This window comes from Astatotilapia calliptera, chromosome 17 (genome assembly GCF_900246225.1).
Source record: "Astatotilapia calliptera chromosome 17, fAstCal1.2, whole genome shotgun sequence".
Classification (NCBI taxonomy): domain Eukaryota; kingdom Metazoa; phylum Chordata; class Actinopteri; order Cichliformes; family Cichlidae; genus Astatotilapia; species Astatotilapia calliptera.
Window position 1 is genome coordinate 15,469,869 of NC_039318.1, and position 16,118 is coordinate 15,485,986.

A 16,118-nucleotide genomic window follows, 5' to 3' on the forward strand; every position below is an offset into this window, starting at 1 on the left:
AAAAAACGAAAAAAGTGTGGCAGTTTAAATAAATATTAAATATCTGATATGAGCCAAGTCAATAGTACAAATAAAATTAACCTTATTTGCAGCCCAAAAGTGAAACGGATCAAAAACAATCTGAAAGAGTAATTGTAATTTTGCTAAGGTACAGATTTTGTACCTGTCTTCCAGAAAGATAATGATAATAATCAATAAAAGGTTTCAGGATCAATATTGTTAAAGAATAAATGTAAAAAAAAGGTTATGATAAAAATTGGCACATAATGTTTTTACACCTTTTTTGTTGTTTTGTTGTTTTGTTTGTCTTGTTGTAAAGTAAAGACACACACACACACACACACACACACACACACACACACACACACACACACACAGATTAAGGAAACGACAAAATATTTATTTCATTATATTCCATACGCTGTCTGATGTCCTGCAGCATCAAATTGAACCAGAGCCACTCTGTGCTGTTTGGTGCGGTCCAGAATTTGAATCTGTCCAACTCCAGACTCAGAACATTAAACTTTTCATTACTGCTGGCCAGGCGAGCTATATTGCTGAAGTGGAAAGACTCTTCTCCCCCCTCACACACACTATGGCTAAAAGATATAATGTCCTGTATGGATTTGGAAAAAATTAGATATACAGTTTGTGGGTCTAAAAATAAATTTTATAAACTGTGGTCCCCCTTTCTGGACTTCTTTGAAAAGCCCACAACTACTGTTACTGAGTAGTCCAAGGAACCCCCCCCCCCCCCCCCTTCTTATTATTTTTTCTTTCTTTTCTTTTATGAGTCTGTGTTTGTTTGTTTGTTTGTTTGTTTTGTTTTGGGGGGTTTTGTTTTTTTTCTGTTTTTGGTTTGGTTGGGCAGCAGGCTGCCAATTATTTGTTGTTTTAAGGGTCAGGGTGGGAACAAGATTGAAATTTTGAAAATTCTGAAGCATTTTGTGTTATTGTATACATTGCATTGAAACCTTTTGTCTAATAAAAAGACTTTTGAAGAAGAAAATGTTATTTTTAAATTTTACTATTTACTATTTTAAACTATAATTAGCAAAGTTGTAGATGTTGAAACTATATAAAAGATGTACTTCTGTTAAGCCCACACCATTTATTGACACATACTTTGACAATTGATGATTTATATAATTTAACATTTAAACAAGAAAAAGTAAGATAATAGTGAGAAAAGTAAGAAAATATGGAACAGTTCCTTTTTTCTTCCTACAAAGACGCACATAATCACAGGTCAAAGAGTAAAACCAGACTTATAAAGTTTGTTATTATTTTAAAAACTCTTGAAAAAGTGAGGGTACTATGAAATAAATTGCACTTTTTAAAAGCTACTAAAACCAGAAAGCAATAAATACACTAATAAAACTAATTAAAGTAAATTAATAAAATATCAGATTCTAAATGTTGTATTTAATGTATTGTTCAGATTTCATTTTATTTAGCTGACATTCAGGCTCAGCCAGACAGGATTTTTTGTTTCTAACCTGGAAAAGTTGGGGTTGAGAAAATGGCTGGGCAATGGTCCACTTTGAACAACCCCTCCCACCCACTGTCTTTGTGCCAGCTGTCAGCAGTTGACATGCTCCACCAATCACACTCTGCATTCAACAATAGCACCATCATTCCCCAAAATCCCAGAGATGAAGGAAAACTGGACGACTGTCACTCGTCATCAGAGCTCAGGTTCGATTTATGCACAGAGGGCTGTGGTCATTTACTTTTTGTGTGAAAACAGTGAGAATGTTTTTCGGAATTACCCAAATTATCTGTTTGTGTTCGCAAAGTCCAAGTTAATCAAATAAAAGTGCAATAAATTATTGACGTTTATGCGACCCTAATTCCAGTGAGCGAAAAAATGAAATAAATTTTATGGACTTCATGACAGACTGTTACTTAATAGGAGTCCTCGCAATTAATAAAAGTAATTAAAAACAAAATTTGAAATAATGAAATGAATTATTGCATTAACAGTCTAAACTTTTTTATTATTATTAAATGTTATTTTTTCAATACTTGGAAAGAATTCAAATTCAAATTTTTATTTGTCACGTACACAGTCATACACAGTACGATATGTAGTGAAATGCTTGGACAACTGCTCGTGACCTAAAGAAAACAAAAAAGGAAAAGGCTATGAATAAGATAGGAAATAAATATGAAAAATTAAAAAGGGTAAATTTAACTAGGAAGGAATAAAATATAAATTAAGGTTAAAAATGAAATAATTGTACAACACAAATTAGAATGAAGGGTAAATTTAACTGGGAAGAATAAGATAAAGATAAATATATAAATTAAAGTTGAAAATAAAATAACTGTACAACAAAATACACAATACACAATATAGAACTATATAAGAATGTATGAAGAAATCTAAATATAAATAAATATATACACAATAACAGCAGCTGTACAAGTATTAACCGGAAATGAAGAATATAGTGACCAGTGTTGTGCAAAACCAAAGTCCAGAAAGTCCAGTGTGTGTGTAAGAACCATATGTGTGGGTCAGTACTGTGTGGTGGTGTGATTGAGAGACCGTATCGCCTGCGGGAAGAAGCTCCTCCTCAGTCTCTCTGTGTTGGTCTTCAGGGAGCGGAATCGCTTTCCTGACCTCAACAGAGAGAACAGTCTGTTGTTGGGATGGCTGAGGTCCTTCACGATCTTCCTGGCCTTAGTCCAGCACCGCCTGCTGTAGATTGAGTGCAGGTCAGGGAGCTCGGAGCGGATGGTGCGCTCAGCTGACCGCACAACCCTCTGTAGAGCTCGTCTGTCCTGCATGGTGCTGTTCCCGAACCAGGTTAAGATGGATAAGAAAATGGAGAGCTTACGTTCATATTTTTAAGGGAATAACTTGAATGTCTAAAACCTCAAAGGAAGAGATTTATTTGAGCTAAAATCACAGTTAAAATAAAAAAATTTTCAAATAGTTTATTTCAAATTATTCTAAATAGTGTATCTAGTCAGCTTTCAAACTTAATTTTTTTTTTAAATTCTATAACTCTTAATATATTTTGGATTTGAAATATGATCTCAGAAATATTATTAATAAAAAGGAGAAAATCTTGAAGCTGTTGTCTAATGTCAAAGTTACTGAAAATTTTGATCATTAATTATTCCGATTATTAATATGTTCGTAAAAAGTAATTAAACCAGAAGCTAAACAGAGCTATAAAAAATAAAAACAATTGTTCTAATCATTTTACTCATGGTAAATTCAACATGTCAGGTTTTGTATATATTTGTGGTTTGGAGATTTATAGCAATTGATTCTGCAGAAAGTTATTGTCATTCCCAGTCACATCCACTATGTAATAATTCTACTAAGAGCTGACTGTGGAATATTTAGTAGTGAGGAAATTTCACGACTGGTGGCATCCCATCACAGGACCACTCAGTCCATTCAAACCCATTCTTTCATAAATGTTTATGGAAGCAGTCTGCACGCCTGGGTGCTTGATGTTATACACCTGTGGCCACAGAAATGATTAGAACACCTGAATTATTTGGATGGGTGAATATTTTTGGCAATATATATAAAAGAAAATACCAGGAAAGTTAAAATGACTAAATATGCCTCAATCTGTGATTTAACCCTGACTCGCTTTCTGCATCACCTGCTTTGGGTCTGTTTCCACTTTCTTCAATTTAATCACATGAAAACATCACAAAATTTGATTCTCAAATGAAAAACTATAACACATGCATGCTTGGTTTATAGAATTATGTTATTAAATATATAACATTTAATAACTTCAAGACTTTTTTAATTTCATGAATATAAGTAGCCAATAAATCTCAGAAATTTGTTTGCAGCTTTCAATTTTGTTTCATGAGCAACTTTTTTCACATGTAAATTAACTGTAAGACTCTAGAATTTATTTTAATCAACTATAATAATGACACCATAGCATTGCTCCATTCACACCTCCACACTCCTATTATTATGTTACAAATGCCGGCATCATAAATTCTAAGATGAGTAGACAAATACAGGCACGTGGAGGCAGGATAAATAAATGAAAAGCGAGTCTCTATTTTTGTTGGTAAAAGTCTACTCAGACAGACCAGGTCCATCTACCAGGAAAGCAAACAACTTACAATATTATTTATATTTTTAACCAGTTTATGGAAGCGTTTGTTGATGAGTGCCTCCTTTTTATGAAACCAGTCTGGTCAGGGTTCTTATAATGAATATTGGACAGTAGCTGGTGGTGAAATATGGGGTCTTTGCATGGTTTTTGAAGGAGACTAATGTTAGACTTCAAATGTGGTGCCATTTTCCTTGATTTCCTGCAGCATTCTGTGGAATACTGGTGCCAGAAATGTCCAGAATTCTTTGTAGGATCCTGCTAGAATCCATCTGGACCTGGAGCCTTGTGATTGGGCGTACTTTTCAGGACTTCCTGGATTTCACCTGATGTCAGCGCTGTGGCCAGTGCTATTGCTTGACTTTCTGATAATTTATTTATTCGTCTGTTATCAAGAAAAAGATCAATTTTGCCTGTAGATGGGTTCATCTGTAGTAAATATAAAGTTTTTTAAAAGTCCCTGAAGGTGATGTTTATTCTTTCAGGGTCATATAGTGCGTTCCCAGATAAGTCTTTAACAGCTCCTAAAGTCATTTTTTCTTTCTTTATTTTTAACTGGTTGGCTAGATATTGACCTGATTTGTTACCATGTTCAAAATTTTACAACTGAAGTGATTTTACTAAGATTGAGGAAGGGGGGGTATTGATAATGTCATTTCATTCTAGTTGTGTTTTATGTATTTTGTTCAGCATTTCCTGTTCCCAGGAGGACACATCGTCTTCTTCTATGATTTGATTATTTCTTCTAATTCCTGAATATGGTTGTTTTCTCTTTTCTTCTTCTGTGATGTGAATTAAATTATTTTACATCTTATCACAGCTTTTCCTGCTTCTCAGAGAACAGATGCTGATGTTCCAGGCAGGTCATTAGTCTAAATATAAAGCTCACTCTTTTTTTAAAATATTTAATAAAATCTTCATTTTTAAGTAATGATCTATTAAATTTCCCGTTTTTAATTGGCGGAGTGACCTTCTTATTTACTAAAGTTAAAGACACATGATCGCTGACAGCTATCGAGTGTATCTCAGTGTCTGAAATGTCACTCAACAGTGAGCTGCTGACTAGGAAAAAATCCAGAGTAAGAGTGATGGATATGTGAGAAGAAAGTATATTGCCTATGGTTGGGGTGAAGAGAACGGCACGCGCCATTCGCTCATGTATTGTTTAACTATATTTGCGGACTGACAATTGTGCTGAGCTCCTGCTGTATTGAGCCTGTCCATTTCTTAATTTAGCCCAAACTTGAGGTCTCCCCATGTCTATGTGTGCCGTGAGGCCGTAGTGGATGTGCTGGCACTGAGTGCAAATGTACCTGATCATGCCATGCAGACGTGTAAAGGTCAAGGGTGCTCTGTGTGTAACTGACTAGGAAAACAGCCGATCGGTGCAGTGAGAGAAGGGAGAAGAAAGAAAAACATGCAAAAGCGATGCAGGAGGGATGAAAGGGAACAGGACTTTGTGTCGCTCCATGATCTCTCTGGGAAACTGGTCGTTTACACTAAAGTCCATTCCTTGTAGCTCCCTGCTGTAACTCGCCAACGGCTCCTTCTGCTGAAATGTTACCGAATTTGGCCACAAAAGGACGCAGATTCCAGACACCAGGCCCATGTTCTTCACGGTGTCCTCCGGAAGTTTCGGGTGGGTCTTATAGTAACTTCTGTGTCCTCTCAAGCAGACTCTGGGATACCTGAAAACACCAGGTTATCTCTCATGCTACGGGTCTGAAGACCGATGGCAGTCTTTTTAATTTTTAATTTTCTTAACTGAGCTGGGTGACTTTCTCACTTAGAGACTTGACCGAGTCTGTAGCATGGTGTTTTCAGTGACATTTCCACCTGCTGCTGGCTGAATTCTAAAGATTCCCTCAGGGATTGGAATTCACGGTTTAGAATCTCGATCAGAGACATGCTCATGTAGAAGCTGGACAGTCGCTTATCGGTTGAATCCAGGACGTCTGCAAAGTCCTTTACCGGTCGACGACGTTGTTCCGGGGCAATCTGCGACTTCTTTGGATAGATATCTTTTCTGCTTTTACTCCTATGTTTTTGGCCTTTTTTTAAAAATTAAGAAACGAGTGTTGTTTTTTTTCTCTTTTCACTACACTTTTAAAAATGCATAGAAGCTTCTAAGCGAAATATGGTGGGTGACTCGACAGTGAGCAATGCCAGCTAACACAGAAATGAACTTTAGTAATCACTAACTTCAATGAGCGATTAGCAGCACAGATTCAACAAAAACTTCTCATGAGAACAGCAAAGCAAACACCGTCATAGTGCTTTGAAACTTGATGTGATGTGCAAGGGGCGGAGCTTACTGAGAAACCAAGGGCATGCATACTAACTGTTTAATGACTTTTAATTAAAAAATATAGCTCTAAAGTGCTTTATCTAGTCGGTAAAAATTGAAAACTGCTATATAAACATCAGTACATTATTATTTATTATGACCTGAAATTAGTTCATCTGGGGAAAGAAACTGGTTGAATACCTCACGACACAAGAGACGTTTCTTTCTCTATCCAGGTGGACTACTTTACCTTCCCGATGGTCATTACACACATATTTACTGCATAGTAATTCATTATTACATAACCTCGATATAAAACAGACATGAGGCCAGCAATACCAAACAAATAAAGATGCAATGAAGCAGTTTATTGGCTTCAGCATTGACCGGTGCCAAAACAACAAACAAACATCTTGTGTTCCTTATTCCCACCTAACCTAAAATAAAAGGCAAAAAAAGAGACAAATCTCTAACCTATGCTCCTAACTAATAAATAGGAGAAAAAGGATTTCAACAATTCCTCACAATTGCACACTTTTCCTGTAATGACAGCAATCTATGCTAGGATCTGCTGGGAACTACTGATTAATCTTTACAGCTTTGGTAATAATTAGGGATCCAACCAAACAGAATTGCTGTTTAGTTAAATTCTAGTGGGATTACTGGGGATAAAAGGTTTTGGATTCATTTACGTGACAATTTCCATATTCTTTTGTCTTGCATATTGAGATGAAGTAATTTTTCAAAAATCATCATCTTGGAGAAAAAATCACATCACATCTCTCATCACAAAATATCCTGATTTGAGAGTTAAGCAGTCTCAGACTGCCAGCTCTTATTCATTTTGTAATTATGGAACTTATAAAACAAAACTGTCAGAGTTAGAAATATCAAGTTGTAAAGGTTGACTTTACAAAGACATCTGGCAGGAAAACCAGCCATTTTCCCCACTATTCTTAAAGTTGCTGTAATGTTTTTTTCCTAATAATTTCTGATGATTTTTCTATTGGTTTTCGAACCAATTAATCCACTAATCATTGTGGCTTTTAAGATAATGCTGATTATTGTGGTAGTGACCCCAGTGATCACATTGGGACAGACCAAGAACCTTACTCCATTAGAGAGATAAGTGATGATGTGAGAGCTGCAGGGGCACAGTTCGGCGAATGAATTTCCTGCTCTGTGAGCTGTTGGCGTCACCTGATCCTTCAGCTAAATGAGTTAAGCTGCACTTTGCTAATAGTGTTAGAAAAGACAAAGAGGGTGAGGCAGAGGAAAGTTGCCTTCCTCTCTGCAACAATAGCTGCTTTTATGCGCCTCCCAAATTTAATCAGGATTACATTTTGTTGCTACTTTCAGGTGATATTGGAATAATCAGTGCTATGATTCAACTTAAGTCACTGAACTCTGAAGTGGCCCCCTAAAGTGCCTTAAATAATTATAATGCCATGTGTTACAGGTTTGTGAAATGTAGTCCCTAGGTAAGAGATTTTTGCCATTGAAAAGTCTACTTATTTCCCCTTAAATGGTGGCACGTTTGTAAAGAAAACGCATTTTGGGGTTGAACAGCAGAGTTGAGTATGTGGATTGCACCCTTGAAAAAATTGCCAAATCTTCTTTGCCAATGCCAAACAGCTTATTCTGCTATTTACTTTTGTTCTGTCTCCATTGTGTGTCTGCATTTAAATAAACCATACAAGTAACAGATTAAAAAAGCAGTCGTGTTTGTGGTAATGAATCATTTCAGTTCAATTCATTTTTTTTATATAGCACTAAATCACAGCAACAGTTCCCTCAACGCACTTTATATTGCAAGCTCCACAATAATACAAGATCTGTGATCATCAATATGTGATTTGTGACGGCTTGGGGTTTTTTTGCAGCACAGTAGCTCTACATTGAATCATTAGTTTCTTTTAGTGATAAAGAAGAAGCAGTATCTCTAGACTTTCCTTCAGTCTGCATAGATCCTATTCACTAAAAGCAAGAAAAGCCTGTAGCCTGAAATGCAAAACTAAGATCAACTGAAGGCTTTTCAGGACGTTTTTAGGACACCCTGATAGTAATGAACTACAGTAGTCCAGCCTAGAAGTAATAAATGCATGAGCTAGTTTTTAAGACAGGATGTTTCTAATTCTTGAGATGTTGACAAATTCAAGAAAGCAGTCTTACATATTTGTTTAATACGTGTATATAAAGGACATATCCTGGTCAAAAACAATTCCAAGATTCCTCACAGTGTTACTGGAGGCCAGGGTAATGCTATCCACGGTAAGCATCTGACTAGAAACTACATTTCTAAGATTTTTGGGGCAGAGTACAATAATCTCAGTTTTATCTTAATATAAAAGCAGAAAGTTAGAGGTTATTCAGGTCTTTATGTCTTTAAGACATTCATTCAGTTTAACTAGGTGCTGTTTTAATCTGGCTTCATGGATAGATAAAGTTAGGTGTCATCTGCATAGCAGTGAAAATCATATGATCATATCGTATCATATGCCCTAGGGGAGCATGTATAATGTAGACAGAGTAGACAAGGCGGAAGAATTAAATCTCCTCCTTGCATCACTGAATCCAACAACAGTTTTTGGTGGATTTGCCATAAAACTGATCACCTGTGAAAAACCACAAAAAAAACCCCGAGGTCTCCACACTTCACTTGTCTCTTGTCTATCTTTAATGGCATGGCAAAAAATGCATTGAGCCTTGTATTTCTCTAAACTACTTGCAGTAGGAAAAATTAATCCTAAGGCTCTCTTTGATACAGTCAACAACATAATTTCTCCTCGAGAGTGCCTTGGGTGTCTCCCAGGACACTGATAGGGACCTAAACCTGGATGTTTTTTGGGTTTTTTTTTCAAGTTTTTATATTGGATACTGAAATAATGAAGCGTGAATGATTAGCAAATTAATTGGTTTGTTATTTGTTTAACAAAATATTTAATTTAAAAATGAAATATTACCTTTTTTTTTTTAATTAATAATTAAAAAAAACTTGTTTGCTCACTGTTTAATAACAAAATGTTCTGATACAGTTATTAAAACTTTACTTTTAAATCCTCAGTAAAAGTATTTCGAGTATTCAAAATACTGTCCCTAAATATGTTGATTTTGAAATCTTCAGACTGTCCCCATTGTGTTACAGATTAAAGTTCGAAAACGCAAAGACTAAAAAAGAGTGGTCTGTTTTGTTTGTTGACTTGTTTATGGCAAATTTTACAAAAAAAAAAATCACTTAACTATAACTCACAGTTTACTGAGCCTGATTTAGACAACCATTTCAATGTTTTTTTTATGTGTGTATGGAACAAACATTTGTAACTATTTAATACTGAACATCTAAAAGAATGTTCAGATTTTAAAATGCAAGCCCACAAAACAATCTCCAAAAGTTGATTAAATCAGTAAATAAACAAATAAAGTTTGCTGTCTAACTGAACGCTTAAATGAGGCTTGCAGGTTGTAGTTTCACCGTTACAGCTCTGTAAGTCACGTATTATTCATGTCACATAAACATGTATTCTGGATTCTGTGTTCTTATCTTCTTAAATAAAAAAGAAATGACCAAATGTATTCTCTTCCTCAGGTTTTTTCAGGGTGATTACACAGTGGAGGTGGCAATCAATGACTACCTGGATATCTACTGTCCTCACTACGAGGCGGCGGAGTCAGCCGTGCACATGGAGCATTATGTGTTGTACATGGTGAACTATGACGGATACATGTCCTGCGACCACCACAGAAAAGGTTTTAAACGCTGGGAATGTAACAGACCACAGAGCCCCAATGGGCCACTCAAGTTCTCTGAGAAGTTTCAGCTCTTTACACCCTTTAGCCTGGGCTTCGAGTTCAGGCCAGGACATGAGTACTACTATATCTGTGAGTACATAGCAGTGTACATACTGTCTGTTTTATATTGCTAAACTGAATATTACTACTTACCGTGTTATTAGGGTCAGGCTCGCTGTGCAAGCTAGATTGATTCCTGCTTGAAGTTGCCAATTTGAAACTATTTTGGAGTCTGAATTATTATTTTTCTGGTCAGATCAGCTGGAATGATTTACTATCAGTGACAGGAAGAATCAGCTGTTAGCTTTGGGGGAAAAAGGCAACTCTCAAAAATATTAATGTAGACACAGATTTTCCTTCCTGTCACACAAAGAATCATACATCCAGTCTTAGTCATGTAACAGACTGGTTGCTACACTGAGTAAATCAGAGCTTCCCAAAGTGTGGGGCCCGCCCCCTAGGGGGGGCACAGAGCCATTGCAGGGGGGGCGAGGTATGAAAAGGGGAAGGAAAAAAAAAAGGCTTGGACACTGCTAGCACGGGGCGCCCACACAAACGCAAAGCAGCAGATGAAGCATCGCTGAATATGTTTGCAAACCAACTTCATTCTAAGCCAAAGACTAGAAAATATGGTGAAGCATGTCTGCCCTTTGGCTTCACCTGCACAAGTGCCGAGGTAGGTCTCCTCATCAGAACTGGTTTTCCCTTCGTCAGGAGCACGCGCTGGGCTCTCCAAATCACGGGACAACCGTATCCCACATTCTTGATCTTTAGTTCACAAACACTTGTTGTAATGACTAACTACTCCTGACATTTTGGAGATGTTAGCTCTTTATACAGTAAAGTTACAGCAGGATACAAATAACATCAGGCTCATCCTGCCACAATTTGTTCCCCCTGTCTAAATCACAGACAAACAGTATCCCACAGTTTTTCATGTTTTTGAACCTATTTTGCACAGAGAGGCATTTTTTGATTTGATTGCAATGTTGAAAATTATTACACAGGAAAAAAACAACTACACGCAAAATAATCACACCGTGACGCCTCTGCCTTTGTAAATAGAGGGACAGTAACTGCGTGTGTATATGTAAGGTGTAAAACCTGAAGATAGTCATATTAACAGTATTTTGTCTCTATCTGCCATTCTGCAATTCATCTCATGTAAACAATAACATGGCGCACAGCGTAATGTGAAAAAAAGGCACATACCTTTGACGTTGCGTGACGAACTCTGTGTTCCTCGTCCACACATAAACGCAAAAAAGGAGTTTTAAGAAATCTCAGTTTTCGGTGATTCGAAATGCCGTTTACGTGTGGACGAAACAGCTGCGTTTTCAAAAATACCCGTGTAGGTGTGGACGTAGCATAAAAGAGTAGTTTATTTTATTACTACCTGTAATTTATTGCAGATTACTTTTATTTGCTTAATTATTTACTAAATGTTTGAGGTGTGAAATAAACACCTTTAGCTCTTCATTAAACAAGAGCTCAGGAACATGCAACAATCTAGGCCAACATTTCCTTTAGCTGGATAAGATGGAGGTCTCAGAGATAGTCTAGAGATACAGTGGGGTTATTCTTAATTGCCAGTGTTGGTGTCGATACTATCAATGTTTGGATTGATCTGCCCACCTCTACTTTGTAGTGGCTGAGGCAACATGCTAGTAATGTTACTGCTGACACACTTCCAACAGTGCAGCCACACTAATAGTAATAAAAATACTATTTTTTTTTATTTTTTATTTTTAGAAAAGAATAAAACTAAATCTATAGCGGAGTAAATATCCTAAACATATGACCTTACCTAAAAATAAATTGCCTTTATGTTGTGGCAGCAGACCAATGTCAACAAGCTAGTTTTTTCCCACATGTTGCATTACCTTGTGTAATTGCACTACCACTTACTACAGACATTGGTGAAAGTTTGTAATGGTCTGTTAATTTAGGTTTGAAACTATACAAACAATCTTAACTGACATTATATTTGATTATAAATAATTTGATTATGACATCATTTGATGTTAGCTAACATTAGCTAACTGAGCCTTACGTATGTTTCATGTTGCTCGATAACCAGCCGACATACCAGTAAAAAAAAGTTTAGTTTTCAGATTGAAAAAAGCAAAATCCCTCCATGGAAAGGTTGTTGTCACACTACACCACACACACACCATTAGCTCTATGACGCCTCCATATTCAACATTAGGAAAACTCAGCGGATACAATTTCCACTACTGGGCAGGGTTACAACAATGCAAATAAATAATCCACTCAAGCACTTTGAAAATAGTTCAACAATCTTAGAACAATTTTTGTGATGTATTGCTTCTGCTTGTGGGATTGCTCAAAAGCCAAATAAAACCCAGAATGACAACAGAAAAGCTTTAAAAAGGAATTAATATACTCTGGAATGGTGGTGCTCTGCTCTCCAGTGCTGCAACACTTGTAACCAGAATATCATGGAAAGGTCATCTTAAGAAAACCTTTTCTCTATTGTCACTGGAGAATTCAGCATGAGAGGTTTGCAAATAAACATCTAAACAAAGCAGTTTCCTTTGGAAACAAGTACTTCAAAGTTAAAATATCAAAAGTATTTAGAATCTGCACATGCCAACGAGATTGACCAAAAACGTTTTCATGACCTATGACTGGAGAAGCCCCTGGGGGATTTGGAGCAGTCTTCTTACTAACCAAATCTGGGGTAAAATGTTTGTAGTTTACCTCATGACCATAAATTCTCCATGATTTTCTATGGCCTTTGTTTCCTTTGTAGCATCACCGCATCCAAACTTGGGTAGGAAGCCTTGTCTGAAGCTAAAAATCTACGTCAAGCCAACAAGTAAGTTTCTTTCCTTTTTTCTATTTCATATTGTTGTATAATTTTACACCTCTTCTCCCTGATTTGACTATGAAAGTAAAGAGATTTCTCGATTACAATCACAACACACCATTGAGTTATTAGAAAATATTACTGAAGTACTACTTGAACTCAGTGGAATATTAACCGAACTCAAGTTTCATATTTAAAATGCAACATGTACACAAGCTCACTAAGCTGCTATTCTTTCCTCTAAAGCTCAAGATGTGAAACAATTTAAAGTGCTTTAAATTCTGAAATTGTGGGGGGTAGGGGTCGTAACAGGGACTACGCTACGTCGGACTGGACCAGCTACAGGGGCCTGGCTAGCTACGGGTTTTTCAAGGGTGCAAAGCCTGCTCTCCAACTTATTGATCCTGGCCTCCAGAGCTGCAAACAGACTACATTTATTACAAGTATCGTTGTCACTAAGTATCGTTGTCAGAGAAGTAACGAAATATCTGACACAATGAGCAGGGAAGTGCAGGAGGGACAGGTGAAGAGGCACAGGGAGTAAATACTGTCAATATAATTAGTGAGTGAATCAATAGTGAGTGAGTGAGCACTTTGGATATTGCATATGAAGATTACACTATGAAATAAGACCTTATGTATAAATTTTTAATCAAATTGGCTACACAGATAAGCTACACAAAAACAGCACTGTGCCTTGTAACAGGAACAGAAAGTGATACTCTACCAACACCAAGGCATATAGAGCCGAAACCAAACAAGGAAGTGCTTAACTACCTGGTATAACTCAAATGTGCATCTTAAAGCAAATAATCTGTAAGGTGGAGAGGAAAGGCCATCTCACTAATTAGGAAAATCTTGATTTGGAAAAAGCGTTAATTTCTCTGTTTTTGAAAATGCCCTCCATAAAACTACAGCATCTTACCATTCATCAGTGGAAAACAAATAAGAGCCCCAGGTTTCTCTTCAAAGTGAGAGCTCTGATGAGCCAAACATTCCTTTGATCTGAACTAGTAATGACTTTATGAATTTCTTCACAAAAAATGTAATTATTAGAGAAAAAAAAATCAGGGCCATCTCATATATATATTATTATATACAGTAACTTTCAAAACTACTGATTTATTTTTTTCAGTATTTACTTTATCCAAACAATCAGTGTGTCTATTACACTCCAGTCCTACAAAACCACTCAAAGACGCCCTAATTAAGGCTTTGATCTTAAATATAATCAGTCTTTTGCTATCAATGGGCTGAACACAACAGGCCTTTAATGTGCCAGTAATTAACCCCTTACTTAAAAAGCTATCACTTCACCTAGCTTCTCTAAGCTAATTATAGGCTAATCTCTAACATTTCTTTTATCTAAAAATAATTGAAAGAGTAATTGTACAACAGCTAGACTGGACAGGCCCCGTCCCCACCCTGATGTACAAAAATTGGATGGATGGAGGTCTGTGAATAAATTAAAACATTTTGTGATATGTTTACTTGCAGCTCATATTAATTAATGTTGTTCTGATGTTAACTCATTTTCAGATGATTCAGTGTACGACTCTGCGGAGCCCTTCCTGACTGACGATACCACTGGTGGCTGCAGCCTTGCTTTGCCGTCTGCCATGTTGCTCACCCTCCTTCTCATACTCCTCATCTCCTATTCATAGCAGCTTTCTGAGTCAGACCAAGCACCGCCCCATCGCCGCTACCACTCTGAAGAAAACTTGATGAAGGAAACTAATGTAGCTTCCTCTTACTGAACTTTGGCCTTTACCTCAATAATACTCAAAGGCTCGAACAATCAGAAGAGGCAAGAACAGTGGTGGGGGGAGCTTGAGGCTGCATATCAACTCTGTGTGGAATTTCTGGGATCATCCCTGCTCTTCTTTTAATGTTTCTGTCAAGCTGTCATATAAAATTGTGTTACAGATCCACAAGTCAAGACATTAAAGGATCTAATGTTAACATTTCCAGGTTCCATCTCTGAATATTGGTGCATAATGCTTTATTTTTAAAAACTGTGAGGATGATTTATTGTATTTACATCCAACAGCCGCTTCCTGAGTTTTAGACATTGACTGAGATTTATATCCTGCTTAAGACACTAGAGATCTTGTCCTGGTGCATGGTCAATAGTCCAAGTAAATACAAGGTCATAATGACCAAAACTAGCAATATTGCCTTACAATGAGCCATGACCTCAGTTTCACAATCAACCATTGATCAGTGGCATAAGTATCAATCACAGCTAGCTAGGAAAAGGCTGCGAAGAGAGCAATACAAGATGGTGAAAGATGTGCTCTTAGGTCTCTTCCTCAGTTGAGCAATGGTCGCTCACTTTTCACTTTTCAATGTCCTTGACTACCTGCTCAAGTCTTCCTCTTTGTCCAGGATGTGCTTATCCTAGTCTGTCTAGTTCAATGAAACTGTGCACCTACCCTTGTTGCCACAATGGTGATTCTATCTTTACAGAATAACACGTGTGTCTTCCTCTTCTTCATGCTTGTATTGGATGTTGGGGGCTTTGCATTTCTGAGGCAGGCTGCAACTTTCATCTGAAGTTGCCAACCACAAAAATTGTTTCACGATGCATATTTTATCCCTGTTATTAGTTACACTAGCTGGATTTGTCTTGCCGTGAAAGCTCAACTCTTTCTTAAGAATGGCTTTCCCTGCTTGAGAGAGTTGTCTGTCAGATACATTCATCACCCACTAGTCAAAGTGCTTGGTGTGAATTTAGCATACATCTGTCCGTTTCCACCATGCAGCAAGTAGCTCAGACTTCTGCTGTCTCATCTGTGACTATTCATGCTGTTCTCATCTAGAAGCTATCGGTTCCTGGGTTTTTGCCTATTGTGCCTAACTTTTATATGAATGAAATGGAGAAGAGCTCTGATATCCTATCTTGGAACACCGCTGAGCCTTTGGTCCAGATATAAATGACAATCTGGTGGACAAACACATCAAGTTCATCAGTCTAGATATAAAAACGTTACAGGCAATCATTGTCAGACTGTGAAATTACTAATCCATACCCATGCATACCGATCAGTAGTACAAGTTTGACTTTGTTTATCCGCATGACCACAATGTGGGTGTCATCAGG

General features: G+C 37.0%; 1 protein-coding gene across 1 annotated transcript in view; it reads left to right on the forward strand.

Moving 5' to 3' along the window:
* Positions 1 to 14,979, forward strand: part of LOC113008784 (ephrin-A2-like) — a 56,587-nt gene extending 41,608 nt beyond the window's left edge. Inside the window, exons 3-5 of the mRNA XM_026146527.1 lie at positions 9,980 to 10,272; positions 12,959 to 13,024; positions 14,555 to 14,979. Of these exons, the coding sequence (XP_026002312.1) occupies positions 9,980 to 10,272; positions 12,959 to 13,024; positions 14,555 to 14,679 (484 nt within the window). The 3' untranslated portion in view covers positions 14,680 to 14,979. The remainder of the gene's footprint in view (positions 1 to 9,979; positions 10,273 to 12,958; positions 13,025 to 14,554) is intronic.
* Positions 14,980 to 16,118: the final 1,139 nt, after the last annotated feature.